The 22,417-nt window shown below is 38.3% G+C and overlaps 1 protein-coding gene across 4 annotated transcripts; it reads right to left on the bottom strand.

The window, feature by feature from the left end:
- Window positions 1–11: 11 nt before the first annotated feature.
- On the bottom strand, window positions 12–22,390 carry nectin4b (nectin cell adhesion molecule 4b). 4 transcript variants are annotated; one of them, XM_044369041.1, is made up of 12 exons: window positions 21,873–22,390; window positions 15,621–15,821; window positions 14,125–14,292; window positions 10,102–10,380; window positions 6,691–6,808; window positions 4,430–4,581; window positions 4,247–4,288; window positions 3,820–3,985; window positions 3,551–3,626; window positions 3,160–3,219; window positions 1,789–1,989; window positions 12–1,333 (listed from the first exon to the last, which is right to left on the bottom strand). In XM_044369041.1, exons 1-12 carry the CDS (start codon window positions 21,922–21,924, stop codon window positions 1,046–1,048), a joined length of 1,803 nt encoding a protein of 600 aa, XP_044224976.1. In that variant the 5' UTR covers window positions 21,925–22,390; the 3' UTR covers window positions 12–1,045. The 4 variants fall into 4 exon arrangements, with proteins under 4 accessions (XP_044224976.1, XP_044224978.1, XP_044224977.1 ...); XM_044369043.1 differs by having other exon boundaries at window positions 12–1,297; XM_044369042.1 differs by having other exon boundaries at window positions 15,621–15,818.
- Window positions 22,391–22,417: the final 27 nt, after the last annotated feature.

The raw sequence follows: 22,417 nt of genomic DNA, 5'->3' as shown, positions 1-22,417 counted from the left end.
ATAAACATTTAAACATTTACATGTCAGTTTTGCAGTTTCATTTAAAAAAAAAAACACTGAATGAATATAAAACAATTTACATAGTACTTGTCATCAGCTGACAGTGCGTTAACACAGAAGGTATTTACAGTTCATCTTCTGCATCCAGTCTCTTCATTGCTTTGTTGGCACTGTTAGCGTAGACAGAAATAACTCTGGTCACATCCACCTGTTAAAAATATTTTTTCCATGTGTGTGTGTTCAGGTCCTCACAGTAACAGCATTCAGTGAGTAACAAATTTTTTGTTGTAGTTGCAGGTAGCTGTTAATGACACGATCATAAAAATACATTGGCTCTTATCTATCTGATATCTCCCCCATATACATATAATACATACATACACAAATACACACCAACTGTTCATGCACAGGTCCATTGAAGCTGCAAATATCAAGGCTTCGAGTACAGTTTAATCTTAACCCACCGCTGACCTCAGAGCTCAGAAACTGTGTCTTCGTCCATATCGTCCTCCTTTTATGTTTTTGATGTAAACAACCTTAAGTTGACAGTCAGGATTCATTGGAACTCTCTGCTTAGAGGATGTGACATTTCAGCGCTTCAGATAAAACAGTAAACATTGTGTAACAGGAACTTTGATTCCTTGTACGTACAAGGAGAGTTTTTCATTTACATGACAAATGTTAGCAAGTGAAAGGCAAAACTCGCCAGTCACTTCATTCTCCAAGAGCGGATCTTCAAAATAAGTAGGATCAAAAACTTCCCAAATGTGTGTTGCATGTCGTTCCCCATCCCTTTCTTCCCCTTATTTCTATCTCTCCAGTTATTCCTCCACTGTCAACTATCTAATAAAGGCATAAAACGCCCCCAATTTTTTTATTTTTATATGTATTTTTTTAAAAACTCAGAGGCAAAAAAATATTCACATTCTCAACATTTGGATAGTCCTTGCTGCTAATTATCCTGTAGGCAATATATATAAAGCAAATAAGAGATCACAAAGAATAAGGTTTTCAGTTCAGGAATGCAGACTGTCCTGTCTGCGGTCTAGATGATCTGGGCTCTGGGGTGCAGCAGAATAGCGTTGGAGTGTGGCCGGGGCCTGAGGACGCCGTTGCTGTAGTAGAAATGATTGTTGAGCGCCTCTGAGATCTGGTAGGAGCTGCTGTCGACGTCGTCATCCTCATGTCCCTCCGGTACCGACTGGGTGGGACTCCAGTTCTCTTCACGTGGGGAGTCTCCCTGTCTGAGGTGGCCCAGGTCTGGCTCTCTGGGTCCGACGCCGTCGTCCTGCTGGACCTTCAGGGGAACCAGGGATGAAGGAAGACCTGAGTCCTGATTGACAGCAAGAAATTAGATTTACTACTTTAAACTCTAAATATTAGTGTTGGATGTCGATGAAGGTAAATATTTATTAAATGGGGCCAAGACACAGGACCACAACCGGCTGAAAAAACCTGCTCCAAAACTCCAAAACGAGGTGAACCTGGGGTGCGTTCAATATGAAAATATTCTGACGGAATAATTTGTCTCCTCCCAACTTTGCACAATGTTTTTCAACAGCCTATGAAATGTGTTTACTTCTGTTTAACGGAGGTAAAAACACTGTACCGTTCCAAACAGCTATCAATCCTTTGTTTTGTTGTGTTTGTGGCGCTTAACTCCGTTTCCATGACACCGACTTACAGTAACGATGCAAAAACATCAGTAAATAAAACCTGACACCTTATGACAAATTACAAATGAAACAGAACGCATTTCCACATAATCCCTCTGACGTTGACACATACCAGCGACATGTTGCTGCTCTTCAGGTACGACTCCACCCTCCTCCTGCGCTCCTCCTTCTCTCCGTCCATCTCTGTTCCTCTCATGCTCTCTCTGCCGTCGTGCCAGACGACGGGCCGTCCCAGTTCGTCCACATCGACCCCACCTGGAGGCCCCCACTTCCCACCCAGAGTGGACTGGCTGCCTTTGTAGATGGGTTGCTCCTGCAGGCGGGGAGGTGACACAAACAATAACCAGTAAACAGTTACCTTCTAATCACACTGTAGTATAAACACATTTTACATTAGATAGATGCTACTAACAGAAAGCTGGTGACTGGTGCCACTTTTTGGTATTTTTAGTTTACATTCTTTTATTTAAAAATGGGAATATGCATAATTTAACCCACATGTTTATTATTATTAGTACGGAAAAGCCTCTAAACTAAACTTCAGACTGTCTCCATTTAAAACAGACAAAAAATTCTCCCAACCAAAACTGGACTGATTTTTTTGATCAGCCATTAGATGAATAATCATGATAGTAGTGCTGCAACTGATGATTATTTTCATTATTAAATATGTTTATTATTTTTCCAATTACTCAATTGATTATATATTCCCTAAAATGACAGAAAACTACTAAAAATGACCATCACAATTTTTTCCGTCTTTAGTTTGACAACAAGAGCTATTTAATTTACAATGTGTATTGCTTAATAAATGGCAATTAATCAAACATTTAAAATAGTTATAATAATCTGATTTTAAAGGCCAATATTAGGAGTGAAAAATAAAGATAAAATCCTCTATGAATATATTATTTTATATTTTTGTATCAAGACATATCATTATATAGGTAATTTACTGAAAATCAATTAAGAAATTGTTTATGGATTGAAAAAAAACATACAGGAATGTTTGTTTTTGACTACTTGAGCAAATTAAACAAATCAAATCAATGTATTTTATCAGATTGATGCAAAAATCATAAATTTGATACTGCCATTGATTCACAACACTGTCCATAATGGTCCAATACAAACATAGAGAGGAAAGACAAAGCTACCATGATATAATAGACAAACGTATCTAAACAAATAACTTACTGTCATATCACCAAAACCAAGATATTAGAATGAGATTTGATATCAGAAAACAAAGTATGCATCCATAGAGGTTTCTAAACATATGTTGACTAAGACTCACCCCAAACCGAATGTGACTGAAACCTGGTCAATTCCAGTCAGGAACACTTATATCATGACATCCTCCTCTTTCCCTCTCTCTTTCTCTCACTTAATTTCCTGTCAGTGTATACTTTGTACTATCAAATATACGCAAACTTGCCAAAAAAAACAAGTCGTAAACAAGTCTTTCCAGTGAGAAACTCACCAGAGACGTTTGGCTGTTTTTCATCCGGCTGTCTACTCTGAGCAGGGTGTAATCCTCAGACTGGAAAGAACAGAGAGAGCGAAGGAAAGTTGGTGAACATGAATACAAAAGATCAATAAAATGAATCACACAGAATGGGGATATTAATAATATGTGTGTATGAACACTGCCTGTTATTTGTTTAAAGCTGCAGCAGCCTGTAATCATCGGCCTCCACAGCAGACATGGCTGCTGACTTGCAAGCGGCTCCACCCAGGCTGCACCCGGCCAGGACGGGTGTGTTGACCTGGTTTCTCTCAATCCTGCAGGTTATTGTTTTCAGAGGGTGTGTGTGTGTGTGTGTGTGTGTGTGTGTGTGTGTGTGTGTGTGTGTGTGTGTGTGTGTGTGTACCTGCGCTCTGGGGTCTGTGCTGACAGAGTTCAGTCTCCTGAAGGAGGCTTGTCTGGAGAAACTGTTAATTTCCTCTCTGGGAAAAAAAAAGAGAGCACATTTGAAGGATTTACAGAACAATAGAGCGACTGAAAATGTAATTTCAGAAAATCTGTCACAATCTGTGAACATTTTAAATAGCAGTTTATTATGAAAACAGTCAAACTCTCATCATAGGACCTCCAGTTTTTCACTTTATGGCTCTCTCCAGAAAATGTGGGTCAGCTCACTTTTTTTCACTGAGCTCCATCTCGAGTTTTTTGTTTCTTTTTCGATGATGGCGGTTGACCAGCAGGACGATGATGACCAAGATCATGACTAAAGCTACTGCCGAAGCACCAATAATGATCAGTAACAGGTTGTCAATGGTGGACTTGTCGTTATGTTTAGCAGTCTCTGAAGGAAGAAAGAAAGATGAGGAAGACATAAGTGCTGATGCAACTCTTTCACACACCAACAGAAGTACAGTGACATTTTTCATGCAATTAGTTATTTTGATCCTGATTGAGTTAAATATCATCTGTTCGTGCCCTCCATCCAACACAAGGGGGCAGCAAATCTGCACAATTACTCCAAATCAAAAGGAGAATTTTTCATGTTTTTTTTGTTCTGTTTTGTTTGTTTGGTTTTTTTTTGGCTGTGTCTTTGTAACTCAACTTGTCTCATGAGCCCAAGTATCCATCTTCTTATTTCCTCCTTCTGAAATACCAACAAAACACACAGCGGCTGTGCAGTTTCTTACTCGAATCCTGTGTGAGTTTAACCACTAACAAAGCTGAGAAGCTACAAATCTAGACAGATCCCCGAGATTCTGTTAAGAAGTAAAAACCTTTCACTCACCTGTTACGTCCAACATATACTCTGTCCTCCCTACTCCTATGTTGTTCTTGACCACACACTCATAGACCCCGCTGTCATTCGAGCGGAGAGCCCGCCCGAAAATGAGATTTCCTCCAACCACAGACACCCCATCCGGCAGAGCTCCCCCTTTCCTGTGGACAATCAAAGGTAAAATGTCTCCATTAGTTTGCACAGATGTAACACAGAGGTGAACTTTACAGAAGTTTTTTTATGACTCACTTCTTCTAGCTGTGACTCATTTTTGACAGAGAAACAAAGTGAGCAAAGTTCAAACCTGCATTCCAGTTCAAATGATTTCTACTGAATTGTATGAGCAGGAAACACACACACACACACACACACACACATATCTAACGACATCTCATCTAAAACAATACATTATCAAATACAACTGGTGAGCAATCCGGAAGTGATTGTGCTTAATGAACCATCAGAACAGGATCAGGTTCACCGCAGAGTGTAACCACCAATTTGCATGCACCTCAACCAAAACCTGCTGGGCTTAAAACTGGCGCCCATTGATCTGAATAGACCAGATAAATCATAGGTTTGGGGGATTTAAGCAAGTCCAGCTACTGAGCAAGTCCCAGACTGGAACTTGAAGACATTGAAGGCCACATAATGGGGGAACCAGTTTCTGATCAAGTCCACTGAGAGGGGTCATGTTGCCTCGGTTTCACTGTGCTGCTGCAGCAGCGCCATTTAACTGCTGCTTACCCCCCAAACCGGAGCCAGATCAGATTTCTTTTTCTCAAAACCCCACCTAGCTTCTCTAACCAGCCTTTTATAATAGAGTCACAGGTGGAGATTGAATCTGACACAGAGTAGATGGTTGAAAATGATACAGATAAGGTGAATAATCCACCTCAAGCAGCCAAAAAAAAAGATTCTAATCTCACTTCAGTTGACTCACAAACTTTGCAGATTGAATGTTTGTAAGTAAAATACCACAAATTCAACACAATGAGAGGGAGAGTTTTCATCTTACAATGAGTGCAGCTACAGAATACTACAATCTGAACCTTAATGTTTGCAATATTACCCATTAATTTCTCCTTAAACGTTTTTTCTACAATCTATGACATCAGATATTTTGTTCCAGTCTAGTAAAACTTAGAAAGAACTGAGGTTCACACGTGCATTAAAATATTCAAATCCAAAACACTATTTTTAGTTGATTCATTCTCAATCTTGGGGACACATATCTATAATAAATATTCTAGAATGAAGAAGGCCATAGGATACAGTCGAAAGCTGCAGAAATAGCTAAATAAGTGGAATTTGCCTTTTGAAAATTTACCACACACTATTGTTAAGGGTTGCTCTAATATAGCAAAAGGGAAAATTTAGATGTTATGTGCATGATTTTACGCACATTTCTTTGTATTCCAGTATGACATAATTGTTATGGTTGGAAACTATTTTTAAAGGAATAGTTCAACATTTTTGGGAAATACTTATTTACTTTCTTGCAGAGATATAGATGAGAAGACTGATACCACTCCCATATGGTGGTATCAATCTTCTCATCTAACTCTTGGCAACAAAATCAAATAAGCGTGTTTCCAAAACAAGCTTCCCTGGGTTTAAACAATGTTTGTCCCTCACAGCATAAGTTTGTACTGATGGACGCGCCGAGGGGTCTGTGGGGTTGAAAAGGTTTAATCCAGAATAAGCTTAATATCTCAAGATTGTCTCAGGGCTAAAATATTTTTTTCACTCAGCACACAACATTCGATCATTGTGTGTTCAGTCATAGCTGTAATGGCTGGTGCGGTGTCTCTAATTAAAGTACAGACCCTGTGTTTTACCAGGAATTAGAGTGATATTTAAAGCATGGCACTATGATTAAGCGCTTATCATGTGTCTCCTGCTCTTCCTTGTGTCGCTCACTCCCTCCCTCGTGTGAAAATATCTCCCTCCTTCTTTTTCCTGAACTTCAAATTGCGCAACACGACACCATATCTTTTATTCCGTGATGAATTGCACCAGAAGAAAAAAAAAAAAAAAAGACGCCCTCCCTTAGATTCAAGCACACTTCTTTGTTGTTCGTGGGTGTATATGCGTGTGTATGTGTGTTAGCGGTGGCTTATGTGTGTTTTGAGTCACATTCCAGCGCCATGTAAAGAGCAATTTAGCAGCATAGATAGTATTACGGTGAGGTTGAATTAAGGTGTAATTGTCAGAGTCTTGCTGGCAGCCAGACAGAGTTAAACCATAGACAGCCGTGATGACAGTACCATTTCCAGGTGAGGTTCTGAGGTTTGGGGTATCCTCCGCTGTTGCAGACCAGCTCAGCTTTCTCCAAACCGACAAACCAGTCTCCTGTAGCGGCGGAGATGGTTGCATCTGGGGGATCTGACACAAAAACACATATATAAGAGTGCAGCCACACAAAATATTCACATACTGTCTGTAAACACACTAGATGTTCTCGTCATGTGGCTCAGGTCGGGCAGCACCTGGAGGTTCCTTGATGCCCTCCTGATCATATTCTTCATATATGTTATTAATTTATCTATAATTTTGTCATCCTCTTTTTCCATATTGTAATTTTGCTGTCTTGGTCTATTGTGTGCAGACAACATCTAATGCATGTCTGTCTGTCCCTCCTCTGTTGCTCTTCCTAAGGTTTCTTCTTTTTTTTCCTCTGTTAAAGGGATTTTTTAGGCAGTTTTTCTTATTAAAATCAAAAGACAGAAGGTGTCGTATTGCTGTACAGATTGTAAAACCTCCTGAGGAAATTTGTGATTTGTGATATTAGGCTATATAAATAAAAAACGACTTGACTTTTTTTAGTCTTTATTTATGCAGAGATAAAGTTTCTTATGAATCAACACTGTTTTTAGTGCTACTTTATATTCACTCTGATTAAGTCTGCAAGAGTGGGACAAAGTCATTGTTGTGTCAAAAGTAAGTATCAAGTCTAAGAAGTCAGAAGTCAATTTACAGAAAAGGTGAATGCTTCTTAAAAAAAATAATTTATTACTTTAAAATTACATCTAAAAGCAAACAAATCAGGTGTTCCTTGATATGTTATTCCGGTGTGACAATTACAGTGTACGTCATGTTTGAGCCAAAAGTTTTTTATGTCGCTGTATTTTGCTGACCTCAACAATTCCAACCATCATTACCACACTGTCAAACACACCTTTCCCTCCGGCAGATTGTTTCAAAATATTCTGTCATGGAAAAAGACCCGACTGGCTGAACACTTTTTTATTACATAACTCATCTTCAGGGCTTGAGGAGGATATAAAGTCATTCCAAGTAAAAAAAAAAAAAAAAGTCAAAAGTCCAAATGAATCGGAGTTAATCAAAGTCAATTTGAAATCTTCACACCTTCACACACACCACACCTCTGTACATCTATAAACTGCATGTTACCCTGAACAAAGAGCTGTTGTTGTTGAGTTTAGATGCCTTTACTCCAACTGCACTAATAGCTGAGGAGGGAGCATTACTCATACACTTTCCCAGCATCCAACCTGCCAATATTGGCTAATCTTTAGTCTACTGTCACCCATTTATTTTCACAGACAGGAAGTTAAGTCATACAAATATCTCTTGCAATGTAGATAAAGAGGAAAATCTCTTTGGTTAAATTAACCATTTGTGGGCTGAGCTAATAAAACGCTTGAAGGCTAATGCGCATGCCAGTTCACTTGTATGACCTTTTTACTGACACACCTAAAATGACACAGGATTATCATTAATGTTATTAGATACACTTGTTTTTCTTCTCCTGCTATGAGAATCAGAAGCTGTTCCCAAGTTACTACATGCCACAATGATTCTCAGCATATTTTGAGTAAGTAGAGGGTTTTCACCAGAAAACACAGTGTGCGTAGTATGAAGTGCTTGATTTTTGACAGCACTGTTGATGTTGATACAGCACACAAAGGAAATACAGGCATTAACATGGCCGGATCTACGCACAGGCGTTCCAGACACAAGGCTAGGGCCACAAGGGGGGCCAGACAGACAGGTAAAGAACATCAACTGCCTACATTAAATAATGTTTAACAAAAAATATTTAATTATTTTAAAAATATAGAAATCTGATCTAAAACTTTATTTCAATGTTCACATATATATATATATATATATATATATACAATTTTAGCGCCAATGTGCAGGAAAAAGTATTTCCAGTTCAGTGGAGATTATGCTTGTGTGTTAGCAACAGCGACATATAGGCTAACAGCTTTCCAGTATGCTTTCGGGTGCAGCAAAGTGCAAAAAAAAAGAAAGAAGAAGAAAGAAGAAAGAAAACCGACAGAGTTTAACACAAGTTTCTCTCAGGCCCTGCAATTTCAAAGCCCACAAGCAAGCCTCAATTACCGGCTACAGCATAGACCCTCCACACCCGAACAGTCAGCAGCAGAGGCAGGTGATTTTAGCTCCAATGTTACATTAGCAGAGCAGCAGCAGGTCACAACTTTTACAGATACCGAGGACAATTCCTCTACAATGACACAAAAACACCACAACAAGCAACAAGGATGGACAACAGATGAAAACAACGCATCAACAACAACATCAGCATCAGCATCACGGGACAAGACTATGGAACCAGAACAGGCCAGAGAATGTGAGCCAAACATCTTTTTCACAAAACCTCTGGACACAGACAGGGTTGTAGCAAGCTAACGTTATTCATCTGACCCTGCAAAGTGGATTTTGACCATATAATGCGTGACTACTTCGCATCAAAGACACCCGGTCAAAATACCGGGGATTTTTCACATCACTGAATCTGCATCACCTTTGCCCTGTTGGCAACTGAGAATGGATTTACGACCTCTCTGGATTTTGATGACATTGTCAAGGACTTCACCTCATTGAAAGTCAGGAGAAAGCATCTGTAAATGTAGGTTTGCCATTTAAAAATCTAAATCTGAATAAGTAAAGACACATATTAAAATCAAATGTAAAATGCATATAAATGAAATGTATAATATAGGGCTATACTTTCCACGATAAATAAATTACTAACTAATTGCATATGAATACCAAAATAAAAATAGATAATCTAACTAAATTAATGAGCATAATAATCACGTGGCAATTAAAAGTCATTTTATTTGTTTATCAGGTATCAAAATGTGCATGTAGGTCTGCCTAGTGTAATCTACCCATTTAATCCGGCTCTGGTCGCTAGTCACAGCTGCAAAACATCAAAACAAATTGTGGATGGTACCAAGACAACTCAAGGAAGTACTTTGTGTACGTGCTTTCTCTTTTGTTACATATAATTGATAGCGACATTCCAAAGATGCTATTTGATGCATCTTCAAACGTGCGTGACACATATTTTCTGTTAGTAAAAATAAACTGCAAGTAAAGCACTTGTTTTATGTTTATCTCTCGTTACAAATAAATATATTATGACAATTAGAAGAGCAAATACTCTATACTTTACAATTAGTATGTTGTATGGAACTGGGACACATGTTATTCTTTCAGTTGCACAGTGAAAAACAGTATTGTAGGTCATTGGTTCCATTTTAACTCAACCAGTACCCATAAAATTATGATTAAAACTCTAATCTGATTTGCTTCGACTTCATAGCTGACGTCTTTTGGCCCTATGGTTTCAACTCATCCTAAATAAATCACACAGCATCGTCGTCATCAGCTGCACTTACATTGAACCACCAGGCGGTTTGAGATCCGACGCGGCTGCTTCAAGCCGGGATGCCACACCAAACAGTCCAATCGCTTCCCGTTCATGCTGCGCAGGGGGTGGAGGTGGTAGTAGCTGGACACAGACCCGCCCTGGTTGGTGCGGTTCTGGGACTGACCTGGCAGGTCAGTGTCCCAGGAGAGACGGGGAGATGGGCGGCCCACGGCGCGACAGGTGGCGGCCAGGCCGTACGACTGGCCCTCAACCAGATCCACATGTTCCAGAGACGAGATGGGTAAAACTGGAAGAAGAAGAAGGAAGAACATGATGAGTTTAGGATTTCAGGTCCTTAAAGGCATTAAAAGATTTGAGGTTAAGTCAATGACTTGTACTTTCTCCAAAGGATCAAAATGGCTTTCATTTGTGATTAGAGACATGTAGGATAAAGATGGCTTAGAAAAGTTAATTTTTACCTACATTTTTTTAAATAACTGACCTTATATTTACCTTCTTATATATGTTTGTTATTAAGTTTGTCTGATTTTATTTAATTGTAGTCCTGGAATGTTTAATCTAGTTTATTATTAGATTTTTACATACTACAGGACGATCACCGACATATGCAAACATGCCACCTAAAGCAGATTAGTCAAAAATCAACACACTTATTCAATATTTTCATTTCACTTCCTTTAGGTATAACATAAAACAGATTTAATCACTTTTACTTATTTCCTTGGGTAAAGTAATTACAAAAATGAGAGTCTCTTTGCACTTTCAGCTGTCAAATACAGGCAACATAATAATAATAATTTATATAATTCAGGGTTGTTATTAACACTCTCCAAATCCCGCTCAAAGCTAATTTGCCTTGACCTAAAATTACCTTAAGCGGTTGGAATTAGATCCATTAAAACCAGGATTTGACTGTTTTTGTATGTTTGTGTAGTGAATGTCATTGTAATGTACAAGTATGGACAAAGCCTGAAAGTATCAGATAAGAATATGGATCCCAAAAAAAACAAAGATTTCAAAGACCTTAAATACATCATGAATTACAGTGAAGACCACAATCAAGAAAACAAGGCACCACCAGTATCTTACTCAGCCATGACGGATGGTGGAGCAACAATAAAACTGAAGGGATTGTATGACGGAAAACTACACCGTGATTTGCCGCTGCAATTTTCAGTTGCTGGATATGGAGGTGACGGTGACGTATTTCTATCTAAAAAACATCATTGTCCATCTTGATTGTGCAAGAATACTGTATCCAAAACTGAGTACGTAAATACATTTTTGTTTTGTTACTCTTCACTACCAACTGGTTTAACACGATTGTGATTCACACGGAGGTCATGACAACTTTCATGTTGACTGTTGTAAACACTCAGCTTGCTAAATCTTTCTGCAATATTATTGCAGAAGAGAAAACAGGTAGTTAGCATTAAAAACAATATCCATTACAGATTAACAGACAAAATAAACCTGTAGAAACTCAAACTTCATCAGAACTCGCAGCAAGACATCACAGCGCTGCCGACTGTTTGATTGACAGGTGATACCTGGGAGGAGATGCACGCTGCAAAAAAAGGTCAAATTAAAAAATAATTCCATGTTTCAGCGTAAGAGAGGAACCTGTAGCCAAATAAACCTCGATGCATAGAAGTTGTATAGAAATGAAAAAACCAAGAGTATATCAGAGATCCCATTTTGTCATTAGAGACTTCTACACTTTTGTGCACAAAAGAACAGAAAGCAAAACCTCCATCCAGATGCATAAAATCTATTGATGAATCAGTTTAGTGTTATCATCAAAGCAGAAGACAGTTCTATTAAGTATAACTTAAAGGGCGAGTGACAAGATTTACACAAGCTAGGTGTGTTAAATTTAAAAACATGTAAATAGACAGTGTATACTGTATGTAGTTCATGCATAAACCCACGCTGAACATCTTATGGTTGAAGGTTTATGTTTTAAACAATAGAAGGAATTCAATGCTGGAGGTTGTCAGTTACTACTGTGAGTTTGTCTCATCTGTGGCATGTCGGGACAAGCAGATGTCACCACAGATGACTGGCAATGAAAATGAGAAAGTAAGAACAGATAGCAATCACTGCATGTTTTACTTCGAGGACAATCCATTCAAAGACTGAATTCCCACAGTTGTGTGATCTTTTAAGTGATGAAGAAGGAGATCTAAAAACTGATGACCCAATCACAATGACATCAATGTAACAAGAGTGTATTTCAAGACATTTTATCAGGTTTTTATCTTCTTTTACTGTAAGTCATAAGTTGCAGATATCTCCAGTGAAAACCTAAATGTTTTGTGACTCTGATTTATACTGATATTGAGCTTAATTTGCATACAGAAAACTGAGGGCAAGGTACTATTATTCATCATCAGCGGTACAGTAAAGCTGCAACCAACAATTATTTTCAATTCAATTGTTGCAATGACAATTCTTTTCTTTAATAAATCATTGCTTGTGTGTCAGAAAATAGTGGAAAATGCTGATAATCTTTTGACTGAAGAGCAAGTTCACATCTTCAAGTGACTTCAAGTTTTGTCTGATCAATACTCAAAAACCTCAAGAAGTTGAGTTTACTATCATCGAAAACTATAAAAACAATAATTCACATGTGAGAAGCTGGTTTTCTCCTTTTAAAAAAATAGCTTAAAAGATTTATCAATTATCAAAATTGCAGCCAATTAATTTTCTGTGAATTGATTAATTACCTAACAATTTCAGCTGTAGAGTGCTATCATATATAGTCGGGGTCAATAGTGACCCAAACGTTTGCCTCAGGGCCCCATAAGAGGTTGATCCGGTCATGCCAGTAGCCAGAAGTTGCATGTCTGAGCCATATTCTTTATATACTGTATGTTTGCACTTCATTTACCTCATATTGTCATTCTGTGTCCACATATTGTTATTTTACTATTTTTATTTGTCTTTACTCTTCATATTCAAGATGGAAGAGGGATCTCTCCTCTCTTGCTTCTCCATTTTTTCCCTGTTAAAGGGTTTTTTGGGGGGGTTCCTGATCCGAATTGAGGGTCATTCAAGGAAAATTTGTGATTTTGAGTTATACAATATAAGTGAAGCTGATTTGACTTAACTGGAAAGTATCATAAACTGAATCACACCCTGTGTTGAAACCTGTTTATCTTTTATCATACTGTCTCCACCTTGTTTGGGCAGCTTGTCAATTTTTTCACATCTACCACATCTTTTGGTATCTGTAATAATTTTCACTTACATTCTCACTTTTTGATGCCATTTCAGATTTCCTTATTTTGTATTTTTCAGCTGGAATTAAGCAGTAACAGGTAATAATAAGAAATAAACTATTACAAACTGTAATTTTCTGTACTTAAGTACAATTTTGAGGTACTTGTGTTTTACTGAAGTATTTCCATTTTACGCTGCTTCTACTCCACTACATTTCAAAGGGAGATATTGTACTCTTTCCTCCATCACATTTCCCTGACAACCATAGTTCAAATCAATATTTTATATATAAATTATCATAAAATATGCAGTGTTTTTAGACTATTCAGCAGTAGTTAAGATTAGTTGTTAAAGTTGTTAAATTTTGACATCAAACATCAAAATGCTGATTACATGTTTGTGAACATGTCAATGAATCTGTATTAATTAATATTCCGATAATATATTTGATAAATATAACACTCAAAAGGAGGCCATTTCACATAATGAGTACTTTTACTTTTGATACTTTAAGTACATTTTGCTGCCAATAAATATATACTTTTAATAAGATTTTGAAAGCGATACTTTTACTGGTAATGGAGTATTTTTTCATTGTGGTATTTCTACTTTTACTTAAGTAAAAGATCTCAGTACTTCTTCCACCACAAGTATTTTTGGCCACGTTGGCAAAACAGCTGAAATTTCCCTGGTTGGCAGAGCTTCTTCCTCTATGAAGATGATTATGGTTTAAACATCATTACAGCAGCTCTGACAGGATTAGGTAGGTGTGGGAGAGAGGAGAGAAAAAGTGAATGACTCTTACTCCACACGGTGAGCGTGATGTGCCTCTCAAAGTTTCCATTGGGGAAGGTGGAGATGTGGCAGGTGTAGCTACCCTCGTCCGACTCCTCTGTGCTGGGGATGAGCAGAGCCGAGTTCTCGGTGGGGCTGCTGCTCTCGAACCTCACTCGACCGGAGTAACGCCCAAACTCTGATATACAAGAAAAAGACCAGATATTCTTTCCTTTAGAAAGCTTAAAGGTGCAGTGTGTAGAATTTAGTGGCATCTAATGGAGCGGACTTGGCAGAAATGGAATATAATATTCATAAGTATGTTCCGATTAGTGTATAACCACCTGAAAATAAGATATGTATATATATGTATATATATGTGTGTGTGTGTGTGTGTATAAGATGTAATATATATGTATACTCATGGATGTATTAAGAGAACTAGATACAGTGTCGGAGGCGGGGCCCCATTCATTCCTATGAAAGTTGCTCAGTGGCACATCAAGCCAAAAAAGCCAATTCATGCTGTAAAGAAATTACCCGGATGAAAAAATACTGTGCATGCCTGAGCGTGCTCTATGGGCCCCAGAGCCCATAGAGCATGCACACTAGAGACTTCCGCCGGCCAAGACAGCTAACTTCCTGTTTAGCCCTCTGTGCCGCTCTTCTAGACTTTCCAAATGTTATTGGACCAAATTCATCAAATTCTGATAGTGAAATGAGTAATTTTGCGGGGAATCTGACACTCAAAAAATGTATCCACCATTTAACAGCCGCTCCTTTTCCAATGATCGTGTGCGGGAAAATACTTTTTGGGCCTCTGTCAGAAGTTGTAATTACACGGTTTGGCCACTATATATATAAATTGTCTTCAAAGCCCAGCGCATTTCCTGGGGGCTTGGTCCTCTTCCATAGATCCCGCCATGTTGCACCGCCATGTTATACAGAAGCCAAGAACAGACAAACCAAACACTGGCTCTAGAGAGGGCCTTTCGCCTTTTTCGCGAGTTTTGTGGCTACTATAGGTTCTCCTCTATACTTGAAAGGGACGCGGGGGAGGGTTATTCAGTTTGTTGCAATCTGCAACCTCACCCCTAGATGCCATTAAATCTTACACATTGGTGTAGAGAAAGAATTATACTTTAACACCTGTTCCTAATGAGAAATGTTTAATCAGAGAGCATCCAATCAAGGAAGGAGTAGTTTTTCCTGAAGAAAGACAGTAGTCGAGTAACAGTTAATGTTTCAGTAGTAAAACATGGGGTGTAAGGTTGAATTCCTAAAAGAACGACAGATCCTGCAAGTGTACTTGCAACCCAAGGGTGCATCATGTCTAAAAAATGCAGTAACTGTAGTAACCGCTGGGAAATAAATACTTGTGTGTGTTCATGAAATAGTTCTGTAATGTCAAACACATATCTCAAAGATGCTTCATCCTGCTCCTATTGCTATTTTTATGGAAAACAGTTGAGAACATTCTTCAACTATCACCCTGGCATTCACTGTTAACTCCTCACTGCAGCCTACCTGTGTGGCCGTCCGTGAAGTGGGCGGTGATAATCTGCTCCTTGATGCCATCAGGCAGCTCCTTGTACCAGGTGACCTGCACCACCTTCTCTCCTCCCTGCACCTGGTAGTGACAGGGAAGCCTGGTCTGACTCTCTGCCATGGAGCGCAGGGAGGTTTCGGGCTCAGGGGGCTCCACGAAGTCACCATGCACACATACTGCTGAGGAGGGGAGAAAAAATGAGAGAACTTCATTGAGTACAATTGAGGGATTAGAAGTTGTTATTGGTATGTGAAGAGTGCCGTGTAGTGCTAAAACTATTTAAAACCAAAGATAAAGAGCCAAACTTAAAACTTTGGGCTCTGGTAATTGTCATTATTTCTGACATTTTATGCTCAACAATAGTGAAAAACATTAGTTATTAGTATGTGAGGCTTTCAAACAGCAGTGATGGGAATCTTTTATTAATGTGTTCACCTTTAGCAATGCACACCACTTTTATCTTTATTTATATCTTTATTATTCATTCGTTTTAGGGCTTTAAAAGATCAAAGTCAATTATAATCAATTGGCTGAGCGACAAAATTAATCAGTTCATCATTTAAAAGTCATTTAGTAACAATATAGACTGTTTTCATGGCAGATATTTTGACTTGTCAAAGCAGGGAACACACAGGTGGTATTAATAACATTAAAGGGGACCTATTATGCTTTTCCATACTTTCAGTCATATATATATAATGTTACAATGTCGGATGTTCATATTAAATGTGGCCAAAGTTTCAAATAATGATGTAATGTAAAGTAATCCCAGTGAGCAAAAAGCTCAGGCTTCAGACCGCTCTGAACACTCAGTTTCCAACAGTTTTTTCTACTTTCAGCCTGAGCTGACGTCGGATTGTGACGGATTTCTTTATATGGTCATCTGCTCCACACACACAGCGCGCCAGTCCACTGCTCCGCTCCACTAACATTATGGCATTTTTCGTTCTGGGGGTGGTCACACCAAGCAATGACTCGAGTCGGGCTGGCACGCAATGAGTGTTTTTCCATCACACAGCACGGCAAAGTAAAATAAGTTGTTGGAGGTGTACTGGTTGTCTGCAGCTCTTCAGCAAACATAATCACTGTGGCTGCTTCTGCTTGTACTATTCATCCCTGAATTATTTCTAACTGAACAAGGAGCACCAAATATCTCCATATGTTTTTGTGTGGAACTGTTTTTATTGTAGAATAGCAGCCACTAACAAAGCTCTGCTAATTCAGTGAGGAACATGTTTAATTTCCTATCAGTTCTTCACAATAAAAGTCATATTATTTAGTCGTTTAACAGTTTTTAATATGAAGCAGTAAAGCAGGAAATGTTGGGTTTTCATCGGCAGTAACTTAACAGGACTCTGATATGGCTGCCACTCGGCAGGCTTCCAGAAAGCTGGCCAATCAGAACAGAGTGGGCTCATCAGGAGGGGGTCCTTAAAGGGACAGGAGCTAAGACTGCCTGTTAAGAGACAGAGGCTGGACTGAGGGGCTGCATGAAGAACCAGCGTAAGATAAATAAGGAGGGTTTTTTTTTTTTAAGTGTGATTCATGCAAAGCTACTCTAGTGGAGACCCAGAATAAAAACAGAGAGCTGGAAATGAGCAAAAAAGGTCCCCTTTAATCAAAGCTGCATTCAATTTAGGTGAGCCAGTTCAAGTGCTCTGGTGTTGTACATGTCACGTTTATGGTATTTCTTATGCATTTGTCTACTTCTAGTTGTTTCTTACTTTAATAATTATATGTATATATATATATATATATATATATGTATTTATTTAAACCCTTCTGTGTAGCGCTCTTTATCATTGCTTTTGTACCTGGTCAGCTACTTGAGAATTTGTACCAGGGCTCTTTCTGAGTCACTGCGCTCTGATGCAAACAATTTACGAACAAGGCAAGACAATTAATGGAATGCAGAAATCATAAGTGTTGTTATTTACACCTGTGCTTTTCATGCTTTGAAAGGTCAAAATATCTTCCGTGAAAATGGTCTATTATTAGCAACAAGACTAGAGTCAGCAGCCATTTAGCAGCTTTGTGAGGCTGTCGCATGCTAACAGCGAGAATGCTAACATGCTGATATTCAGAAGGTATAATGTTTACCATATTCACCTTATTGGTTTAGCGCGTTAGCATGCTAATCAGCACAGACAGCTGAGGTTGATGGGAATGTCATTAGTTTTGTAGGTATTAACATATTGGAAAAAGTTAAATTTTGAGGACATGATGGGACTACATGAGAAAGTCAGGAGATCAAAGTTATTAATCTAACAAATTTAATAATCTAATCTAACAAATTTGTGATTTGTGATACAGGACTACACAAAAACATTTTTGGACAAAACAAGCTAATTGAAGACATCACTTTAGGCTCTGGGGACTTGTGCGGAGCATTTGCCACTATTTTCTGACATTTCATAGACTAAAAGGTTAATCAAATCATCAACAAAATAACCAACAGAATCATCAATATTGATAATCATCATTAGTTGCAACCTTATCTTTTGTTCCAACACTGATATGATGAAGCTTCCTTCAAGACAACAATGAGAGACAAACAATATGCAAATCCTAAAACTTTCTTTGCACATTTTATTTATTAATTTGCTTGAACAGTCTATCCATCTATACACGTTATGCTGTTCAGGGTTGCAGGTTGAGCCGGAGATTATCCCATGTGGGGTTCACCTGACAAGTCACCAGTCTATCACAAGACTTTACACATACAGACAGATAAACACATTCAAACTCACATTCAACCCTAGACGGCCGGCATTTCACCAAACCTGCTTATCTTTGCAGACACAGAGAAAACACACAAACGCCACAAAGAAGGGTGACGGGTGTGAACCCAGGATCTTCATGCTGTGAGGCGACAGTGCTAACAACCTGAACAATAGTGCTTTTATGGTGTTAATTCTTTTACAAAAGCAGTAAACAGACATGCTGTTAAAGAGTTTTAGTGTTACATGATGATTTAAGTGCTGCTTTAGAGGCTTTTTCACATGGACTTGAAGTTTTTTGTAATATCCTTTATAATAATTGATCCGATTGTTCTTGTCTTCTTCAGTAGACTTCTCAAACATACATTTTTTATAGGATTTGTTTAAAGTTAATGAAGATTTTTCCAGTTTGAATATGAGACTTGGACTGATTATTGTCTGATCAGCTTCCCCATCCCCCTTTTTAACTTCTCTTATAAAAAAAAACATTAAAAAAAAACAAACAAACAAATATATTTTCATATTATTATCGTATTTTATATTAAAAAAAACTGAAGAAACTTTCTGTTCTTTCGCATTTTCATATGCACTCTATGGATCTTACATATGCTGTTTGTCTCATTTTAAAGACATTTTTATTAATTATTGATATGTAATTCTCTCAGAGATTTGGTTCCCCTTTTGATTAGTTGTTGTAGCCTGTGGATTTATTATAAAGATGTTGTTGTTTTATATTCTGAATTTGATGCCTGATGAAGGTCCATGACTGAAGTGTTGCATTTCTAATAAAAATCAATGCTGACAGTGTGGAGGAATCAAACTTTTTCTTTTACCCAGACAGGAACAAAATTCTGTGCAGCACTGAACATTTGTCTATTTTTGGCAGGAAAACATAAAATTCTGAAAAATGTTGAACAGAATATTTGAATAGTACAACTCTAAATGGCTTTTTTTTTTGCATCTGTAGTACAAAAAGGCAGCTACTGGCTTTGATGACTCATGTCAGCAAGGTAAAGACTAATGACTAAGACTGACTGTACTTTTAATCACACCTGGTGAAAGGTTCAACATCTAAGCGTGGGACACAAACAGAAACGTGAGAGAACTCAAACAGGAAAAAACAGACTTTGCCCTTCGATTTCTAGGGTGAACATGCTTTTTTTTCCCTCTGTGGTTACTGATTCATGAATTCATTTAATGATTACACTACAACCAATATGGGACTCCCACGGATTAAGTCTCTCGGTTGGTGCAAGGACACATTGACAAAAGAGTGACAGAAGAGGGGAAACAGGTCTTTTCACACCCACAGAAAGTTTAAATTTGGTCAACAAAGAACTGCAGTGTGGGTGACCTAATTGTAGAGTGGGAAGAAAAACAATGTTGTACAAGAGAAGCACAAGTTATTTTAACACGGCTGGTTAAACACTGGTTAAACTTCATATCACGAAAAGATAGAAAGGGATAGACAAACAGAGGTCGACACAGAGAATGACAAACATTAGAGGGAGTCAGAGAGAAATGAAGACAGATGTGAGAGTGTGAGCTAAGAGAGATAAACACTGAACTGAAAGAAAGAGTTAAACACACACTCCAGACAAACACAGGTTCACTGAGAGCGTCACAAGGCTGCTATACAAGCTTTTCCTGTTCACTCAGGATGACAGTAACTTTATCACACATGTGGTTGCAGGTATATAAAAAAAAAAAGAGAGACTTATATGTGTATTTGCCCTTTTAAGTGGAGCAACATAGTGTCAAAGTGTGAAGTTTAATCTCCACTGAAGAGAGAAAGAAAAGCCACATCAGAATAGGTCACAAAAACAGGAAGACGCAGGTTGAGCAATAAGTTGCTAAAAGTAAGAATGTGACAGAGCCACATTCTGTTGTGCTCCTTGTGTGTCTCCACACCTGCAGAGACAAACAGATAACCTAATGGCCAAAAGTATGCAGACACCTGAACATCAGACCCTCAGCCTTCAGGTTTCAGGCTTTCCAGCAGATTTTAAAACCCAGCTGCAGCAATTTGCTCCCCTTAAGACAGAAAGGTTTTAGGGAGGTCGGCCATTGATGTTGGGTGAAAAAGCCTGGCTCGCAGTCTGCGTTAGTTCATTCTAGAGGTGTTGGATGGGGTTGAGGTCAGGGATCTGTGCAGGCCAGTCAAGTGCCTCCACACCAAACTTGGAAAACCATTTCTTTATGTACTTGGCTTTGTGCTCAGAGTCATTGTCATATTGAAACAGTGAAGGGCTTCCTCCAAGCTGTTGCCAAAAGATGTAAGCATGTTATTTCCTGAAATATCACTGTATGCTGTAGCATTAAGATTACCCTTATTTGAAAGTAAGCGGTTTAGCCCCAAACCATGAAAAACAGCCCCAGATCAGAAGTACAGTACACATTGTATTGTATGCTCTACAGTTTTTATGTATTTTAACTATTTTCTACTGAATTATTGTTGTTTGTTGATGCGTTGTCTCTGTCACTTGTCCTCCTCATTATGCTGTATTGTCAATTATCCCATATTAAATAGTTTTTAATGCTATGTGGTGAAACCAAAGGTAATTTTCCACAACATGAACAAATTCAAGCTCCTAACTAACTAGATAACTAACTAACTACGGTAACATTGGTGTCCAGATACTTTTGGCCAAAGAGCGTAAACTGTTTTAATGAAACATCATGTTTACTGTTTGGTCATTTATCAAATACACCACTACACTATAAATGAGAGAGAAATACAAACTGAATCACAGAGAACAGAGGTGCCAAAGTGCTTTTGGCCATTTGTAATGTAACTACAATAAACCAGACAGCACATTCAGACAGTACATATTAGCACAAACATACTCTGAAGGCACCTGACTGACGACAAACAAGGTTTATACATGCAAATGTGTTTGTAATAGATCCGTAGTTACACTAAAGGGCCCAGTTTTGGAGGATAGTAGGCCTACGCAGACAACACACACAAGCTGTAGGTTCCTAAGAGAATATTATAGAAATATACAAATATAATACAATGTTCTGCTTAAAAAGTACATTATAGTGACTATAGTCTCACTCCAGCTGCTTTTAGGACTTTTATTGGGTTTTTATAGCATCAGATTTTGAAATGTAAGAAACCATGAAGGACTGTAAGGTTGCTATTTATCCTTCCATCCCATGCGTCGTTTTCCTGTAAAGCACTCTGCAACTTCTGCTTTGGAAGTTGCCGTATAGCCCATAAATCAAATAAAATACACAATAATAAGCACAGTAAGTTTACTGTTAGCTCAATATTTAATGTAACGCATACTGCAACTCCAGTTTTAGGAATATTACAGTTACTTTTAGTTGAAGTGACAACAAAGTAAACATATATTTTTCCCCTTTTTAAGTATTTACTCTGAATATGTCCAGAAAAGTAAGCTTTCTGGACTTGGACTAGCACCATTTTCTACATGTGTCCCAAAATGACAGTACACTCAATACAGTGAATTATGATGTATTTGAATGTAACACAAAACTCACCAACAAGAAACAGCAGAGCCAGACACTTCGCTACTTTACCGTCCAGCTCCATCTTCAGTCCAGAAACCCAAAGTTGGTCAGAATGAACTTCCTTTTTGGTTGTCAAATTAATGTCATATTAAGCTTTCATTAGTATAATCGCAGTAATAGTTGATAAGTTCAGACAAGAAGCTCAGTGCTGGAAGCAGTTTTCTGTCAAGAGGCGGGCAGGCAGGTGCAACAGGTGTTTCCTCTTCAGATCACACAAGATGTTCAAAAAAGAAAAATCCTTCACTGTTGTCCACTGACAGAAGCTGAATAATGTTTAGTGCAAGTTGTAAACTGCATGAACTTCATTTCGAGTGCAAGTCGCCTGCAGCACCTGTAGAACAAATCAGCTGAGACGTGAATGTAAACAGAGAAACGGGGACAGTGTAAATTATAGCTGAGCTATTACAGAGAAGAAAAATAAAGTTTGTATTGACCAAACAGAGACGTGTCTGGTTGTCGCGCACAGCGGGACGCACCTACAGCACAGATTTCACCCTCTGCACCTGCTGGTTGTT

Source organism: Thunnus albacares, chromosome 12 (assembly GCF_914725855.1).
Source record: "Thunnus albacares chromosome 12, fThuAlb1.1, whole genome shotgun sequence".
Classification (NCBI taxonomy): Eukaryota; Metazoa; Chordata; class Actinopteri; order Scombriformes; family Scombridae; genus Thunnus; species Thunnus albacares.
This window is presented reverse-complemented; position numbering and strand designations above follow the sequence as displayed.